General features: G+C 38.0%; 1 protein-coding gene across 15 annotated transcripts in view; it reads right to left on the minus strand.

The window, feature by feature from the left end:
- Positions 1–19,868, minus strand: part of ADD1 (adducin 1) — a 69,605-nt gene that overhangs the window by 23,032 nt on the left and 26,705 nt on the right. For 14 of the 15 annotated variants that reach the window (XM_026112710.2, XM_026112714.2, XM_026112715.2 and 11 more), the window contains exons 2-9: positions 12,346–12,558; positions 11,124–11,286; positions 9,864–10,015; positions 5,746–5,826; positions 3,066–3,215; positions 1,946–2,089; positions 1,697–1,795; positions 1,161–1,337 (exon numbers count right to left, since the gene is read on the minus strand). In XM_026112710.2, the coding sequence (XP_025968495.1) occupies positions 1,161–1,337; positions 1,697–1,795; positions 1,946–2,089; positions 3,066–3,215; positions 5,746–5,826; positions 9,864–10,015; positions 11,124–11,286; positions 12,346–12,540 (1,161 nt within the window). In that variant the 5' untranslated portion in view covers positions 12,541–12,558. Of the gene's footprint in view, positions 1–1,160; positions 1,338–1,696; positions 1,796–1,945; positions 2,090–3,065; positions 3,216–5,745; positions 5,827–9,863; positions 10,016–11,123; positions 11,287–12,345; positions 12,559–14,186; positions 14,299–19,868 lie in introns of those variants that run through there. The other variant, XM_026112712.2, reaches the window with a different exon arrangement.

The following is a 19,868-nucleotide window of genomic DNA, read 5'->3' on the forward strand; positions in this document are numbered from 1 at the left end:
TATGATAAGTAAGTAAATTCCCTTACAATCCTACTTTCTGTTTGCAGTAAGGAACATATGCATAAAGAATTGATATTCCCTGGGGAGACTGAAAACCAACTGAACCTACCAAAAGTAACAGTCAGCACTATAGGGAGTCCACTGTTCATAACCAAATTCATCAATAGCCTGATTATTGCTCACTAAAATCAATGAGAATTTTTCTACTGACTTAAGATAAGCTTACAATCAACTATTTCATCTGATATGAAAACATGAGATATTCAAATTAATAATAATGAAATAGCCTGAATTTTTTTTTCCCCGTACTATAGATAGGACATGGATCTATGGTGGAAAAACCCCTAATTATTTACTATATAGTAGATGTGGTAGTAAGTGTTTTAGGTACCATTATCAGTATGGATCCTATTAGGGACACATGCATCACATCACCATGAAGACCACATATTACCCTACACCAAGGAACAAGATGCATTAAATCACAAATCAGAATACTTTGAGTCTGATTATGACAATGACCATACGTTACATGAGATGTTCAGTACTACTGCCTACAGTCACCACTTGGGGTATTCTGACAGCAAAGCTATCATCTTTCCCGGGCAGCAAACATCAGTAGTTGGTCATTCATCACAGATGGGATTTTACTGAAATGATTTTATTTGAAGGCAACCTTATCAAGTTTAATTAATAACTATATTAAGTTTATTAAGTTTAATTAAAATTAAACTTAATAATTAATCAATATCTTTAACTTATTGGAAGTCAAATCACACTGGACCCAGCACCCAACACTGCTTTATGCATTTTTGGGGCTGGGGGGGGAACAGAGCGGAGAAAAGCCTCAAACACCAGAATAACTCTTATTTGGAAGTGCCAATTCACACGAAATAAAGACCCCCCTCTGATGTCACCAACAGCTAGCAGATTACGAATACAAAAGAAAATCAAGTGTCTTCACAAAGGACACCTGAAACATTCTTTTCATGTTAACTCCTCTTCTGAGGGCCCCTAAGGTCTGGGAAGGAGCAGGCTACAGGTTACATAAACTGTTCTAATTACCTGCAGCCCCTTCTTTACTCATGTCCCTTGTCTTGGCTTTTAAAATACTTTATGCATTATCAAACAAAACAATTAGACAACAATGCCTGCCTTACCAGATTATCAAGCATTCGCATAAGAGCTTCAAATTCCTGTTCGCCAATCTGCCATTTTGGATGGGATACAGTACCCTCACCTGCTGGAGACTCAGGGGAACGAGACTTGGCTTTATACTTTCCAGGATCTAAAAGTACTAAATTCTCAGGTCCACCTGCACTGGCCAGGGTACGCACCTTAAAAACAATTAAGCCATCTTTTAGTTATTTCAGTGAAGGAGTCATCAGCAAGCTAGAAGAATTTACTTCATTTTAACGTTAAATAAGTCAACATACTTGTATAAAAACTGCTTTAATTCTTTGAAAGCATGTCTGTTTTAACAGGCAGTTTATATCAAATCAGTGGTTCCAGTTCACCATTTGAATGTTGCTGGTTAAACTGGTATTTTGGAATTTTGTAGTCACTGGGTTAGTTTAGATCAAGAGTTTAGATCAAGAGTTCAACCAGTAAAGTGTACAACTATTCATCTGTTTGAAAAGTTAATGTAAGTTCATGTAACAGACCACATTGTTATATAACACACTAAAATTCTTACTTGAATCTCGCAGGCAAGCACTAGATTATGAATATAGTAGAACGCCTCCTCAACAGTCTCTCCAACTGATACCAAGCCATGGTTTCTGAGAATAAGGACCTAGAGAGACGTTGTAAATAAAGTTAACTGCAATAAGTCAAGTATTTACAATGAATTAAATATGTATCTATCCCATCTTGCTACTGATTAAAGAACATTCTCCCCTCCACCAACACACACTTTTCTTGAATTCTATCTGTAACTACTGACCTTGCTTTTAGGTCCTAAATTTTTCTGAATGAGCACTTTTTCTTCATCATCCACTAAAATACCATGGTAGTCATGATAAGCTACTTCTCCTAGGGAAAGTGCTTCAGGTGAAATGGGCAAGAGACCACACTTCATTGCAGATACCTGAGAAATATTAAAACAACTCATTTTTTGCAAAAGCAACAAATCAAAAGTGAAAATAAGGGCACATTCTGGAAAACAACTGCTGTATGCTTTGCTGTTCTTATATTCCATCTAGTTACTGTTCGCAGCTTTTGGATAGGATACAAAAGTCACATTGATCTTGGGTCTGACTTAGTATGACTGCTTTGACATGACATCAACACAGACATGAAAAGCCTCTGTCAAAATCAACCAGATCCTTCACTCCTGTCACTCCGTTAATTCTTTTTTTCAAATACAAGGAATCGAGTGACAAGCTTTTACACAGATAATTCTACAGCACTGCAGGTAAAAATCAAGAAACACTGTTAAAGATGCAAACTGTCAGGCACTACCCTATAGCTCAAAGTTTTAGGAATCTTGTCATTTATCCTTGAAATGGTTGCATCGCTGCTGTGAATCAGTTAAAACAAAAAAATAAACAAACAAACAAAAAAAGCAAGTGCCTCCCCTCCCCTCCACACAATAAAACCCCAGAAACAGAAAAAAATTATTCTGAAATATCTGAGAAACTTGGTCACCCAGATGACTCTTGGAAAAAATCCCAAAGGGTTACAACTGATTTGTAACCAGTTGTTCTTATGAGACGCATAAACCCAGGTATCTGTTAAAACCAGATACATGTGTGCATCCACAATGTTTTTCAGATGAGTATTACATAGCCTGCCCGAGGCTGATTTTGGCTGTGCTGCCAGTGCCTGTTGTACTCAGGCCACAGCAAGTTTTCAAATATTTAAGAAAAACTTGATAAATTGTGCCTTACTACACCACTAGACAAAATGGTAAAGCTCTTGTGACTTACTGTCAAAAGACAGTATCTTTTTTGGTAACAGTCGAACAGATCTGAAATACCCATTTTCCAACCAGGAAGCAAACCAATGATTAAGGGGGACCACTTATTTTTCAGCTGTGGCTGGGGAATAAAAAGTGTGCTTACCGCTGCCCCCGCTGGCGTATGAATATGCACAATGCATTTAACATCAGGTCGAGCCGCATAAATTGCAGAATGCAAAGTAAAGCCAGCTTGGTTTACTCCCAAATTAGTGCTTCCACGATCAACTACATCTCCTTGAATATTGATTTTAACCTGGAAGTGAAAATAATTAGTTTCATAATTAATCCAAAACTGCCAGAAATCTGATTTAATTCAACATCTACCACCAAAGCTCTAAAACAATACTTTTTTCTAGTATTTTAACAAGTGTGAAAACATGTATGATAAGGCTCCAGGCAGATGACCACAGCACTGGCCTGAGATTAAGCTAACTGAGCAGGACACGAGAAACTACTAGATATAACATAAAAAGAAACTGCTGCACGGAACAGGTAACAGTGTAAAATGCTGACAAAAGCTAGAGATAGCGCTGTGAGGAATGGCTGGATTTCACAGATCTTTAAGGTGGAGTTATGTAAGAAAGAGCCAAACTTTACAGACACCTGAAGAGGAGTATTCGTGGAGCAGATCCTTGCAAGGCCAACAGCACCTAGGTAACTGTATCAGTGATAGTTTATAAGGTTGAGTGACTAGGTAAGGGTATCAGAAATACCAAATTTGGGTATCGACATAGCAAGATTGGGAATAAAAGGGAAAAGTAATTATGGGTGGGTCGTTTATGTGGAAGGGGATAAGGCTGGAGAAAGTAAGGGATCAAGGTGGAGAAGGGAAAAACAAGCATGGGAAAAACAGAGAGAAAGGGGGGATCAAAAGGGCCAGCTGTATACACAGGCTGTTGGTTAGTAGGCTTGTCCCGCTAAGCTCTGCTCCTTGTCACTCTAGTCTATCTTCTTACTAAACCCTATTGCTAGCTATTTTCTGTGCGCTCTCTGTTCTGTTTGCACACACGTATTTTGCTAGCAAACTTCCAGTCAGACTAGCTGCTGAGTAGCAACAGGCCAGAATCTGGAAAGACCCAAGGTCTGAGGTAGAGACGGGGTAAGAGTTGGGGCATGGACACTGGACAGACTTAACAACTGGGCCAAAGTCCGAGGGACCTGTGAACGCGAGCATGCATACATTAAATAAACAGGGCTTTGCGTATGTTCCATCAACGAGCTTTAAAGCATGATTAGCTGGAGAGTAGGAACAGGATCAGGCTGTTCATGTTGTTCATGTTTATGCAAGTGCTGTTTGTGCTTATGGGGCTGTCAGAGTCTCCTGTCTGTGCTGATCTGTTAACGGCAACCATGTCTGTACCAGGTGTGTGTCTGCACATGCATGCCCTTGCCTATTTGGAATGTGTCCTCGGCCTTGCTACTGGCCGGACTTGGGAAGAAGGAAAAATCAGAAGCCATGCATCTAGTGGACCGAGATGGAAGGAAAGAGCTGGGTCCTTCGGCACACTGGATTCAGCTTTAACCTTGTACCTTGCCATATGGTAACAACCCCACACAGCATGGCTAAGATACTAATTTAGTAACTGAATTTGTGGCGCTCCATAAAAAATTTATATTATTTTCTGTTTAAAAAAAATCATTAGTCAGCTGTACAGACAAGCTGTTTGCTCAGTATGCTGTGCAGCTCTCACTCTCTTAATCCTTGTTAAGGCAATCCCACTAAGTTTTCAATAATCACACAGCCTTGACTCTAAGAGCTTACACAGCTGATATAAAGACAAAAGCGGAAAAAACACCTTAAAAAAACAAAAAGACAAAAAATCCCACCTCTTTGGAGTTTTGTTCATAACAACAAATACCCCTCCTACACAGCTGTTAATCTCCTCTAAAAATCCTGAAGTAACGTGGAAGAGCAGCTCTTAGTTCTTTTCATTAAATTTAACATGAAGGCTACAACAAAAGGAAAGATGGCTGCGCTGGACTTATATAAAAAAAAAGCCAAACCTTACATATAGCTGAAGACGCATATTTGGACCTTTAGGGGAGCAGACTCTTGTAAGATCAGCTGAAGTCCAAGATGTTACTATTCTGCATATACTTATCTCACCTCTCTGCTAGAGGTTACATACCTTACAGTAGCCAGGTGGAAGGGATAGTGTGAAAGTTCCTGATTTGCCTCCGTGCAAAGAGAGTCAACCGCACTAATTCAGGTTATCTTCAGCAGCAGCCTAAATAAGCTGCACTGAAGATAAAGGGTCACAAAATTCTTCCTGCTAGCTAACAGTTAAGGAAGTAATGTCTTCTCCCACTAGCACTACATCCTAAGGAGATAGTTTATCTACATCCTCAAGTATTTACATCATTAAACCATGGCTACTGAATGATGCATCCAACACAATGTCTTGAAATTGTAATTACTGTAATTATTTTGCATCATTTATGTCTGAAATAGGTACTGTCACCCTTGAAAAGCCTGACCCAACAGCCAGTGGAATTCAAGGGAGTGAGGTAGTTAGCTATCCAAGTGATCTGGCTCCTGTTTACAGCTGGGTGGTGTGTGTGTGGAAAGAAGGAAAAAAACAGCATAAAACAAAAAAGAAGAAAACACACTGTCAAAGTTACTTTAACTTTATCCAAACCAACCATATTCAATAAAATTATCCTACACATGTAGCAAACAGAAAATAAAATATTCTCTAGGATAGAATTTAAACAGCTACAAACATGCAGACAGAGAATATTCAGCTACTCATATTTTATAGCTGTAAAAAATAAGTGCTTACCAGACTGGATGCAGTAACCTCACTATAGAGAAGTCCAAAAGGTACAATGAGGAAGTGTTCCTGCTCAGAATTTACCCTGGCCTAAGGATAAAACAAGGGTAAAAAGTAAGTTAAGAATACTTTATTATAGCATACAATACATAAAATACAAAGCTCCAAAACCAAATCACACCGTGACATGAACGTTATTTTATTTCCCTGAGCATGGAATGAGCTAGGATTCCTATAGCGTACACAATGTGACTTTCATGTACGCTATAACATATAATCAACATACAGCACACTTAATTATTAACCCATGTTGAACAGAACCAGAGGGTAGGTGCAAACCAAAGTCCGTCAGGTTGGTGGACAATGGTAATCCTTCCATCCTGTGCTAATGACGACTAGATTATTAAATGAATAAAATGAATAATTCTCTGTGTGACACATGAAAAAAAGTTACTGCATTTTAGAAAAATAAATTTATACTCCAATGGTATTTATATCCTAGTGACGTAAATGAAACAGAAAAGGCTGTGAAAATTTAAGAATTCAGTCAACAGATTTAAAACACTGATGCTGAGTAAGGTTCTATCCCCAGTGTTGGTATCACGTGGGATATTTGTGAGCACTACAGCATATTTGTAGATTTTCCACCAAGTATCCCACTGCTCACTTAAGTTTTTGCTCTGTAGTCTAATTCACACATGCAGGAGTTTATTATATAAAAATAATTCTGACTTCAAACCATTCACAGCTTGAGATATACCTGATTCAAGTTTGCACAGTGATAAGTCCGGCATGGCTAGGTCATTTAGGTAGCTCTTAATGGTGATTTAAAACACTTCAAATATCTTACTGTACCTGTGAGCAAGCTAGACCTATATTTATGATCTCTAAAGTGAGGAAGTCAGCATGCCAGAAGTATGTTTTTCAGAGCTCATGAAAAACCTCTTTCTTGCATGAATGATCAGAAACAGTTTTTAGGAAACTCCCTATTTTGCTATTAGTCTACCCAATCCTTTTGGCTTCTCTATTTCCGCAAGACATGACTATTTCAGGCTATCTCAGGTCTGCTACTACTTGCAACGTTACATACATTCTTTCTATAGGCTTAGTGCAGGAAAAAAATATCTAAAATAAATAGTTGATTAGCAATCTAAAATCCAATGCTGCCAACATTTTAGTTTGTCCATCTCTAACCAGTACTTGAAAATTTTTATCTTTCTTGGATGATGCTTACATGGTATACCCCTCTTTGACATCAATATGTAATTTGCTTAAAGTATCCAATTGCTAGGAAGTCTTTGCTTGGTTAGGAAGTTCACTCAGAGAAACAGTAGTTACGATAACCTTATGCAAGTAATATATAGCAAAGGGCAAAAATTTTAACAAAGGGGAACTCATCCAAAATTATCAGGCGCAGCCTTTCAGCTGCTTTTACAGAGAGACGATTTCCTCAGAAAGGGTATCAAAAGTTTATTAAAAACAAAACAGTACTGTCGCTCTCTTGCAGCAAACATATTTCAACTTCTTAGGCTTCAGCCTGCAAACAACTGGTCTCCCTTAGTTTCAGTTCTAGTCATTTCAAAATTAACAGTTGACTGTATTATGACACAGAATTTTGGTTTGGAACAACATAATGTAAGTGGTGTAAAAGATCAGCACATTTGTGTAATATAAAAGAAATAAACAGGACAAGGTGCTTATTTCGTTTTAGTAGTATAACTTCTGCACATTCTTAAAGCCTTTTTCTCCACTTGTTGAACACAGATGTGTAAGTTCACATTTTCTGAATTCCCAAATACATAAAAAGTTTCCACAGTACTCCTGTTCTTAAAACATTATTATCTGAATGATAATGGTCTGCTCTAAACCCCATTTTCTGTAATGGATAATGAACGGTATCTTATTGTTAACAATTTCTTTTTCTAGAGTCTTCCAAAGAGGACACTAGAAGAAACCAACAACTCATTTGGCCCTAGTGGGTGAAGGCTGATGCAGCTTTCCATCTTAGGCAGTATTTGATGTCATCTCCATCTCCCCTGTTCCTGCATCTCAACTTCTCCAACATAAAGTGCACTGCATGAGAAATACACACCGACACAGGCTGTATAACCAGCACAGCCTTTCTTAAGTAGGGCTCCAACTCCGACAAAACTCTACAGCTCTAAATACCAATTACCACAAAGAGGTGATTGGTTTAAGTTGTGCTACTGGATTCAGACAGGTAAAAAAGACCATAGACCTTACAAAGCTTACGCATTCCACTCGTCTAGATTGCTATAACTGAAAACAAAGCCAACCTGTTGCTCAATCACTGCTGTTTGTCTTTCCAATTTAAGAAATCACAGGCACTCAAAAAAATTTTTTTCTCATACAAAATCTAGCTTTCTTTATGACCAGCTGGTAACATGGACACAGCAAAAAAGCCATCAACAAACAGCACCAGTTAGTTCAGGTTAACCTGTACTTTTACGAATCACCAAAATCATTCTCAGTTACAGAAACGTTAGTGATTTACAAAGTTTTCTACTTTCTTATGCAAGACAAAGAACAGGCATTATTCAAATGCCCAAAAAACTAATGAGACTGCTTGAATGCAAGATAAGCAAGCAGCAAGACACACAAACCACCCTGCTTCAGGATTAGATCCAATAAACAGCTCATGCCCTCAAAGCAAACCAAGACTTGGTGAACAAAATATCTTCTGCAAACCTGTGATTTCAAATTCTGCCTAACCCAAGAGGCATCCAAGTTTACTATACATTATCTTATTTGACTCCAAAGCTCTTGACAGTCTGTAATTTTGCTTCTATGTCAGGACTGTACCGGTCTGAACAATTCCACACCAAGCAGCTGTGAGCAATAGCTAAAGGTCCAGAAAAACAGAATCACCTCCCCAGATTGACATAGGGTCCTTGCAATTCCTTTCTCCTCAAACACACAGGATAACACCCCTCTCAGAAGGCTATCATATCATTTTTATTATTTAAAATGTATACTGGTAGCATTTAACTTTAATGCAATATCCTAGTGATTAGAGCACCTGTTCACAAACAGTGAAAACCTGGAGTCAAAACCCAGTTCTGCAAGAAGTCACATACTTTTGCCACGTTCCAAAAGTGTGCCCTGCTACCACAACACTACATAAAACATGGGCATACAGAACATAAAGATCAGACTGTTCTGTGAATATATAAATATATATATACATATATATATATAGCTTTAAAAGAAGGCTGAACTACAGCTTGTGACTACCCGATAACAAACTACTAACCACAAACCTTCCAGTACTACTTTGCCCTTCAAAAACTATCTAAAATACTGTCGAAATCTCATATTCCAGGTGCTTTGACCATGTCATCCCCCCCCAACTGGTAGCACCATTATCCAGTCTTCCTGTGCTTTCCCTCATCCCCCTTAAAAGAAAGCCAACTTGATAAACCCCATCCCAATCACATGGCATTGCCGTAACTACTTCTCTAGGCATACCACTATATAGGAAAAAAAACAATTCAGCTCTGTTGGGAAAACAATAGACCGGGTTTTACACCACAGCTGTGACTTTACTCATGAGACTCATGTTGATCATTCTTCTGGCATATAAAACCTCCTTGATTTGACCTCCTTGTCATTATTATTATGGATGCCAGCAATTACTCAGTCACAAGGAAAATAGCTGGCACGCAGCATTAAGCTAAGTAGTGCACTCGTGTTCAGAAGTACTATGGTTTCGTTTTTGAAAAGGTTGGTAGAGAATTTTCAATAAAATTCAGCTGAATGACTAATAAGAAGGTATTTTAGTACGCTGAAAAAAAACTAAGACATTACTTTACAGAATAAAGTTACTCACTCCATTTAAAATACTAAAAGACCGAGTCTTCCAGTAACCTTAATTTCATCTTGAGAACTTTATGTACACTCTCTTAAGACTCTATTCAGACTACAGTGGCTGATATCCAAGCTGTTTGGCTCTTCGGCTTGAGATGCAATGACATCTCTTCACTATTAACCTGCTTCCAATGCTCTTGCTCTTCTTCCACACAATGAGAAAGTGATGGAGGGGGAGGGGAGTAATTCTCTTGTACATTAAAACAATCGGTTCAGTTATCTGTTGATTCAGTACTCACTGTTATATGATTGTAAATAAGCTGAGACCAGCCAAAGAGATCTGCTAATCTGTAGAAAGCTGCCAATTTACATCGTAATAACTTCTCCCCTTTTTCATAAGCAATTGAATCTGATCCTCTCAGATCATTCACTGGTGTGACCATGCCAAGACCTGAAAAGGAGAGGGGGGGGGGGGGAAAAAGCACGAGAGTTACGTACTCAGCATCAGTTAAAACCTAATAACATGTGTCAGTATTATAGACTGCTCTCACATGCTAATATTAACATATTAACCTAAGAAATGGGCAGCAAATTTTAATTATCATACTGTCATAATCTGTATTGCACAAATGTAACTATGATCACTGAGAAGATCATTTTTTGTGGATATAATCAGAATTAGTTTCCTTCCTTAATATTCATTACTGCCAAGGTAAGAGTGGGTTCCCTAGCAAAGTATTTTTTCTCCCTCTCAAACTCATGATTGCCTTTAAAATACCACTATTGGTTGATACTAGAAAAAAAGTAACCCTAAATATTTTGGTTTTTTTGAAATAAGTAATACTGTATTCTTGAGAAGTAGAATTATATATCTAGCAGGACAAAATCACAAATTTGTGTGCATTCAATTAGGAAAAAATAAGCACAGTCTAGAGAGAGGAGGTTATGGTAAAGAATTAAAAATGCTGTATATCTAACTACAGTGCAATTAGAAACGTGGTTTGGAGAAATCGTGGTAAAGTAGAACTAGACCATGTTACAGTCTAAGTACAGCTTCATTTTGGAGCACAGACAGGGATTTATGTTCTCTGAAGCATACCAAAACATACGTATGTATGTGTGTGTGTGTGTGTGTTTGTGTTTCCTTTTTTTGTTTTGCTTGCTGATGTTTCTTGTCTATAGCTTTGCTTCACAGAAGAAAGTCACAAACAGTACTGCAAAGGCAAAAATAACTAGTTTCTAAAGGCCTCCACTGTTACTAGACTACTACTGAGTGTTTCATTTTCCAGTAGACAATCCATCTGATGAACTTGAGCAGCATTTAAACGTTTGGATTTTCAACTACTGCTCACTTATCAGACTTATTTTTCAATTAAGGTATCATACTTGAAATGGCTATTGATATAAATTACACACATGAATCGCATTGCTCATCACTGGCATTTAGCAACTAAATCAATTCATTTTATGTCTACAGTCTTCCTGTGAGCAGAACAGGATGGTATTTCCAAACAACAACTAAAACCCAAACTGCTGGTTATACGTTAAGGTGCACTCACTCATGTTCAAGGCAGCCATTCCGCCCTGTGGTGCCGCTGGGTAGACATTTGGTACATTTGTTGTCATGAAATCTGCAATCTGCTGTAAAGCCAATAAGCCTGTCGGGTTCTTTCCTTTCTTAAATTGTTCCTGGATCATAGATTCCAACTCTTCACAAAAAGCCTAGCGACAGGATATGGCATATTGTTAAGCATGATTCAAATGAACTTCAGCCCTTCAAATACAACTTCCTTTTAGCATTTTGATGGAAATGTCTTATACTTCTTCCACAAAACAGTGCAGGACAGAGTTCCTGGGTGCATTCTGTTACTTGGAACTTCAAAGAGCAGTATTTTCAACAATATAAGTAATTTCCCCCCCCTCTCTCTTTAAAGAAGAGTTCCAGAATACTTTCTCCAAGTAATACCAAAACTCATTGAACCTATTAATATGGATTTTGGGAAGAAGGAAAAGGAAATACAGTCAGTTTGAAAGAATATAAAATCTGAGAGTAAAAGTAGTAAAACCAGAAAAGAGAAGGAAAGTTATTAACGTGGGACAGTTATCAACAGAGAAAGGAGAGCCAAGAGGGCTCCAGGAACAGATGGAGGAATAGCCACCAGAATTTAAAGCTATGATTAAATTAGGGATTTGTTTACATTCCTTTTTTTAAAAATAAAAAAATAAAAAAGGGAAAACAAGATTTTTCTTATTACTGCTAGCTGCTTTTTTGACAAGAACACTGGAATTTGTACTATAAAAAAAGTTCAATCAATCATTAAGTGAATCTAAATCAAATGGCTTAATCTCATCGGAAAAACAGTAACTATACCACTACATCTCTATTCTCAATGAAGGCATGTCACAAAATGTTCTATTTCACAAGCCACCCACCAGTTATACAAAAGGAACAAATGTTATGAGAGTAGTTTTGTTTTGCTTCTCTTGTCCCTCAGGGAAACTTCTTTAATACCAAACTGCCATCACTCACAGTTTATTATTGCTGCCCGACTGAACAGCGAATTCTGAAAACGTGACCAAGGAACTGCTTGATGAGTAGACAATAAAAATTCAACCAGGCAATGTGAGAAAATTATGCTACAAATGAATACTTGAATAGAAAGGCCAACTAGGCAATTCAAATGGGTTTAAGACATAATAAAATTCTTCAGTTCCATTGGGATATTCCAGAGAGAGAATAAATATTTAACACTGTAAAGATGCAGCATTTTCTTTTCTTACTGGGCTTTGAAGAATCATGGAGACTCTCTTCTTCTGTTCCATCATGTTAAAATCCTGGCGAAGGTCAGGTGCCATATTCCTCTCTCGCAAATAATCTGGGTTATTTTCATCAACTCGATCAAAATATCTCTCCTTGTGAGGGGCTGTTGTTGGCGGTGGTGAAGTCACCACCGCTGCACCAGAATCACCATTCATAGCCCGGCTTTAAGGATCCTGGGGAGTTGGGGGCAGGAGGGGAACAAACGAGGACAAAATTATCTTTAACAACTTCATTTGTGTTTCTTATTTCAAAAGAGTGACAGGTCTAATCCACTACAATTAGCATGGCTCCCCAGGCACAGAAGCCATATTTGTGCAGTTGGATAGCATTTTCTTTTGAAGGAGAAATACAAGATTTTAAATTACAAGATTAAAATGTAGGTAATTATATATGCAAAAACATATATACTACATACATGCTACACAAAACTGCTATAAAAGCTCTCATTTAAACCAATTGGAGGTAAGTTGTATACACAGCTACAAAATTCCTATGTAGCTCTAAGTGCTGATCATTACATCTGAACTGTAGTTTTTTATATAAACAAATGAAACATGGCTTGATTTTCAGAAGCATGAAAGTCCTTCAAATCTTCCTACAGTCAACGACAGAAGAGGTCCAGCATGTCCAGTGTCTAAAATCATTGGCTTTTTGTCTTAAAAAGTTAAGGCACACATACAAGACTATTATATAAATCAGAATTCAAATCATTAAGGAAAACAGAATATATGTATGTTCACGAATAAGAAGAATCAACACCACCAAAACAAGCTCAGATTCCAAACACATTTCTGGAAAGATGCTCAAAAAAACCAAACCACCACAACCATGAAATGTCCTTTTCACAAACAGATTTTTATTTTAGGTTCATTCTACAATGCGTCCATCAGTGCACAAGTTTTATATACTGTAATAAAACAACTGCATGTACCAACTACAAAGTCTGAAAATTCAGCTTGCATTGCTCACATATAGTGTCCTTCTTTCACCCACAAGAATCCCTTTGTATAACATTATCCCTACTGTCTGGATGCAACATTATAATCTTCATTCAAAAAAAAAAAAAAAAAAAAACCAAAAACAAACAAAAACAAACCTCAACCATTTTAGAAGATTTTTTGAAGCTTTTCACTGATGAGCAACCAGTTTAATAAAGCCAGCCTTGCAACACCTTGGGACTGGAACCTCCAATTATTTATCATTGACAAATTAAATTCAAGCTTTTTCAGAGAAAATGATTTTCTTCAAACATCATACATGACTAAAAGCATCACCAACACAAACTGTACTTCACTGAACTGTAATAAAAGCACTTAGCTAGGAATGGCTTGCCAGTTCAGCAGACTGCAATCAGCTACCTCCTGCACAGACCATGCAAGGCTGAAATCCCTTGCCCTCGCCACATGCAGCAACTTTAGCACCCAAAGGAGCAGAGAGAAGCTAATAGGTCTTTTCCTGGAAGTGGAGGAAGAGGTGAAGGGCACAAAGTCGCAGAATCCAGCTCCCAGTCCCAATAAGGTAAAACAACAGCCTAATTTCAATCACGCCAGTTGAGACAGGATTCACGCAGGCAGGAAAACATGGATTTGAACAGCCAGTTTCATTATACATCTTTACTTTACTTTCACAAGGGTTAGTACCATTAAAATCTGCTGATACTATCAAGTTATTGCAGTTTTTGTTATGCAAGAGGAAACACTGCATGTACCTTCATTTAAGGAATGATTACTCCTCTGCACACTCTGCCTACCAGCAAGCTATATAACTATTTTTTTCTTTACGATTTTTCTTAGTGACTCACCTTACACACTATTTGGTTGTGACGAGGAATTTGATTAGATATGCAGAAGAGGCAAGTTTACAGGCGTTATTTTGAAATGCAGATTATTTGCAGTTTATTAAAAAAAATCACCACAGCAAAGAACTGCTTCAAGTCTTCAGAATTAGTGGATCTCGTTGCCTTGATTCCTACATTAGAAAACAAGCAACTCTGTTTTTTCAAAGCCCAGCTGGTTTCATATTTCTGAATGAGCTATTCACCAAACTGAGCCAGTCAAATATAACAAGCTACAGATAAGTTTTTCCTTGAATCTGCTAAGAGGATAATACTATCAAAACCTGTGTTTTAGATGCTCCGTGACTCCCACCCATTGAGTTGCTAGATAAATATACATACATAAATGCACTGTTAAAATATTTCACTTTAAACCAATAACTTCAGATTTTAAAACTGAAACTTGTAATAATTTTTTTTAAAGTATATATTCTTTTTTTTAAATTGTTATTACTTTTTTTAATTACTAGTTTTCCTCCATCCAAGAGGAAATATGGGATACAGATAATGGAAACAATGCTTTCATCCATGTGGAAAAGCACTGAAGGTTTTAGACCCAGAAAGTTTTAAGCAACTGCAGTTGCAATGCAGGAGGTGCCCTTCCTCGGGCGGCTTCAGCCCTCTACGCATCCTTCACACATCCTTCCAGACGCGCTTCCCCTTCACGACTTCCAGCCCGCACGCTCCATCACAACACAAAGTGCTGTCAAACACCCACTACGACTTTGCACAACCCCTCTTCTGAGCTCTGTTGCCTACCCTGCTACCTCTAGGTTCCACTTCTCAAGAACCAGAAAAACTGGTCCAAAAAACAGAATGAAAAATAATAGTAATAATAATAATAATAATAAAAACACCACGGACAACCAAACCAAACAACCTGTGCTACAGGTTTTGTTGAAAAAGGACAGATGGCAGATCCAAGCGCGTGGCTTACTCTTAGACTGGTCCAAGTGAAGTACTATTTAGCAAGTCCACCATCCACCATTTATCACATGGACTGTTTAAAACCAGCATAAAGGCAAGTTCGTGAATGAAGACAAATGAACCCGCTTAAGTAGTTCAAAATTTATGCCTTTAATTCCTTCTCCCACCTGCTAAAGCATCCAACCTTTAGAATTTACTGAAGTGTAACACTCTGTCTCGCACATGGGCATATATGCATCCTTATTTAAAGGAGAGTATATAAATACACCTACAAACATAATTATGCTTTTAATTACACTATACTTAAATTTACACTAATTTCAAATCATTTTCAGAGTGTCGAAAGCTATTTTCAAAGGAATTACACAGTTACTTCACTGTTTCTTATTCACATGGGAAAGAAGTTGGTCCTTAATACCCGGCATGGGCAATATCCAAACGGGACCACAGTGCCTTGCCAAAGCTGTCTCACTCCTTGACCCGAGTATAAAACGCCATTTAAGGTGGTCTCGGAAAGCCACTACTGCATCTCGGAAAGCCACTACTGCTTCACTGCTATCTAGTGATAATAATTTAACAGGAAATTCAATGTTTAACATTAAGTGATGGTTTTAAAGCTGAAGTTAAATATCAATTTTATAGCTCCGTTCCACAGATATCAAAAATTAATGGCATCCCATCCCCCATGTGGTCTGGTAACTGTTTTAATGTAACTGTAATAGTAATTGTTTATTTTCATGTCTGCCAGCTACTGATGATAAGGCAATGATTTTTCTGTTAGAATCATGTTAGACAACTTTTTGCAAAACCCACTGAAATCCATCCACGGATCTCTTCAGACAGCCCCTCGAGCGCAAGGCACAACGCACTCTCCAATATGAGCTTCAACAACAGAAAATTGGAGAGTAAATAAAATTAATCTGAACAGACTATTAAACTGAACATGCACTGGGAAAATGCTTGATGGCTCAAATAAACTACAAAGACAGGGAAAACCACCACAGGCTGCCCAGGCATCACAGAAAACGTAAGGCTCCGTTCACATCCACAGAGCTCCAGTTTAGAGACAGCTCTTTTCTGGCATAGTTTACCATAGTTCCCAAATGAGATAAGCTATAATGTCAAAAGACTTTTTTCCATGATAACTGTTTTCATGCGAGAGCCTTTTCTAACATGACTGTGTCAGCAAAAAAAAACCCACCACACCCTTAACTGAAAAAGCTGTAACTGGAAAACCTAAGTGGATAAAAAGCCCTCCTCTTGGAAATAGTTTTTTCAAATACAGAGAGACAGGCAGAGGGAACACCATAAATTACTAGTGGAAAATATTCATAAAATTCAAATCACAGCTTATAATAACTGAAGCAGTTAAACCCATCCTTATAATACATATATACATACAAATACTACAAGTGCTGACAAACCACTGCAACCAATGAGAAACACCACACCAATTCGAAGCATATAGCATCTATCACATGGTGCATATATGTGTACACATATACTATATACAGGTTGTTTGTAAAGTAGTTTTTGTCAGGAAACATGCTTTATAAAGTTAAGTAAATTTACAGAAAATGAATACTTGTTTATGAAAAACTTTCCGAAATTAGTATTAATATTTAGGGTTATTTTTATCTTTCAAAATCCCCTTCCTCCCCATCCTCTTCTGCCCCCAGGGCTAGTTTCATCACAGTGTTAACCGAAGAGGGGACAGCATTACAGAATTAAATTTAAAGAAGAGTGGAAAGTTTTTGAACAGGAAAGCCATAAAACTGTTCACATCAACATCTGGAAACAAGAAAAATTTCATCCTTTAAGCAGTTCACATTCCTCTGTACTCAATCTGGAGCGTATGGTGATGCATGTACATTTAAATAACATTCTCAAAGGATAAGGCAATAAATAATAGCCAAAAGAATCTACATAGCTTAAGGAGGAAACAAAAAAAAAGCCTTAAATCTTAAAAAATAAAAAAGTGTAGTTAATAAACACATTTAGAGCTTTAATATTTAACTTCTTGTAATTCTTGGAAGTTGGGCTAGATCTATTATGCCTCAAGTAATTTTTAAGGCCAGTGTTTCTTAATCTGTGCATTATAAATATTGTGGGAACCTTGAGAGGATTAAAAATGGCTCACAAGCGTACACTAGCTAGAGACCAGCTAACTACATTTAGTGGAGGAATGGAGTTGTTGCAATATAATGTTGCAATGTCTTTTTATGGTGATTAGTTACTTTTTGCTCCTCCACACCCTGGGAAAATAATTCCTACTAAGGCTGCAGTCCCACAGGCACTGGAACTAATCTAATGGCTCGCTGCCACCAAAAGGTCTGACCGCACCTCTTCAACCAATGTAACTTCAAATCTGCTGATGCTGATCCATAAAAACCCCACCCCCTGAGAAGCAGGAAGGAGGTTATCGCAAAAAGACAAAGCAACCCAAAAGGCTTCTAGGAACTTGGAAAAACACTGCCAGCTCTAAGACAGCACATATACGTAAACTGGGAATACTGCTGTTACCCCCCCATTTAGGAGAGTTTGATCAAAACCTGGGGGGGAAAGGGGGGGAGGAGGACATGAATATAGACAAAAATCTACCCTCTTCCTGACAACTAACAAATTCTTGTGCAAAATAAGATGTGAGCAAAATGTAAGGACAGGAAATTGTGCTCAATCTGTAAAGCAGATCAGGAGACTATTCAGAATCTAGAGGCGTCATGAGACTGCCAGCCACCAGCTACAAAGACCTTGGGAAGCCACTTCCAGAACGGATGGCTTTCGAGACCTATTTTGACAACCAGATTGAAATTTGCTTTGTATCTGTTTTTTTTCTGATGATTCTTTCAAAAAAGATCTCTCACACCAGGGACATCACTATGCCACTAAGTCCTAACAGAAATCTACTGATGGGAACACAGAGGAACAGGAATTTACTAGGGAAGGGATGAAGGGGTGCGTGGGGGGCGACACAGACCTGCTTTCCTCACCTTTGTTTAAGCAGCAGTCTTTGAGGAGTAAAGAAAATTACCTAAAAGGCATTCATGCAAGTCACACAGCAGACAGCACGCTGGCAGAGGGAAGGAAGGGAGCTTTGTTTCGGGATACAAAGGGTAGAGTAAAGGACAGGGAAAGAACAGGGAAAAGATAGTTTCATGGCAAAGAAGCCAGGGGTACTGTGAACAGCTTTGGCATAAAACTAAAATTACTGCAATGGGGGGGAGGGGGAGTTAGGAGGTCACAGGTGGGGGCAAGGGAAAGGGCTGAGAGAGTACCTGGCTGTTACTTCACTGGGGCACCAAGACACCCGAGGGCTAACTGAGGAACTGTGAATAGACTTAGAGGTTATGAGCAGTGTGAAAAATAGAAGTCAGCGAGGAGATGGAGAACACCTATCCATAGGAAAGAAGGTTTCATTATCATTTGGTATCTGGAAAAAAAAATGTTGTTTTTAAATTTGCACTGTTACACTTTACTCAATATTTTGGAACGTTCTGTATTTTTTCCAATTTTCCTGTACTTTAGAATAACATTTGCTGACCTTGCTCCTTGAAAAGTTAGCGTAACTATATAATAGGAAAACAGACCATTGATGATCTGCATTAGTTTCCGTCATTTTCAGTGAGAACACTTTGGCACCAATGACCTTGGATTTGTTCTTGCCATTTCAAATGTTTCCTAGTGAACTTTTAAAAGGACAAGTTGGCACCATCTGAGAAGTCCAGGAACAAAGAAAGTGAATTCATGACTGTACTACTGAGTAGACAATGTACTTAACATCATGAACAACCATACTCTTTTTTAGCGAAACTTCCTAGCTCATGCATCTTCAAAATTTCCTCTGCTCTTTGTTTTCAAACAGGAAGAGGCTGTTTCACAAACAAGAACACTTATTTAGCTCGTACTGAATGCAGCCTTCATCATCTTGCTCATTAATAGCAGAGTACTGCGAGTTAAATACTGGACTCTCCAAAATTAGAGCAATCCAACTAAGAGTTTGGCTCACCAAGTAATACATTTTATATCTGTAATATTGTGCCTTAGTATCTATGATACTAAGCAGGATTAGAGAATGAGGAAAAGGAGGGGAAAAAAAACAAAAAAGAAACAACCAACCAAAAGAAACCCCCCACACCATGAGACCGGGTCACAAAACCTTACCTAAAAATGCATTACCTTGTCAGCAAGTAGTCCCTATTTTTACCTTCTCCAAAAACTGAAATCGGAGGACTAACACAGCAGGCTGTGAGTAACCAGAAGGTCACATTACAGAACTGGCCAAAATTAATTTGGGCAAAAAAACAGCTTGGAAATAATTCGTGAAGGAAAACATCAAAATCTACTTCTTGTGTCTTGCTACTAAGCAGGTTTTCTAGGCTGCTGTTTTAAGAACACATTCAATGAGCTCCAGGTAAATCACAGTGCTAATTAGGTCAGGTTCTTTAACATTTTAAACTTAAACTTTAAACTTTTTACTCAATTGGCACAAACCCATCTCAAATTTATGCCAGAGTTTAGTTGGGTAGATTTAGCTGGAATATTGCTTAAATATAGCTGTCTAAATGCCATATAATATATACAAAATTAAGTGCTTGCAAACCAAAGAGGGTGGAAAGCAGTGTTAAAATTGCACAAAAAGCTAAGACACAGAAAGGTAACTTTTCCTATTCCATGCCTCCATGATTTGGGCAACCATCATATCCCAAAGCTCACGCTGCAGAA

Source organism: Dromaius novaehollandiae, chromosome 4, assembly GCF_036370855.1.
Source record: "Dromaius novaehollandiae isolate bDroNov1 chromosome 4, bDroNov1.hap1, whole genome shotgun sequence".
NCBI lineage: Eukaryota > Metazoa > Chordata > Aves > Casuariiformes > Dromaiidae > Dromaius > Dromaius novaehollandiae.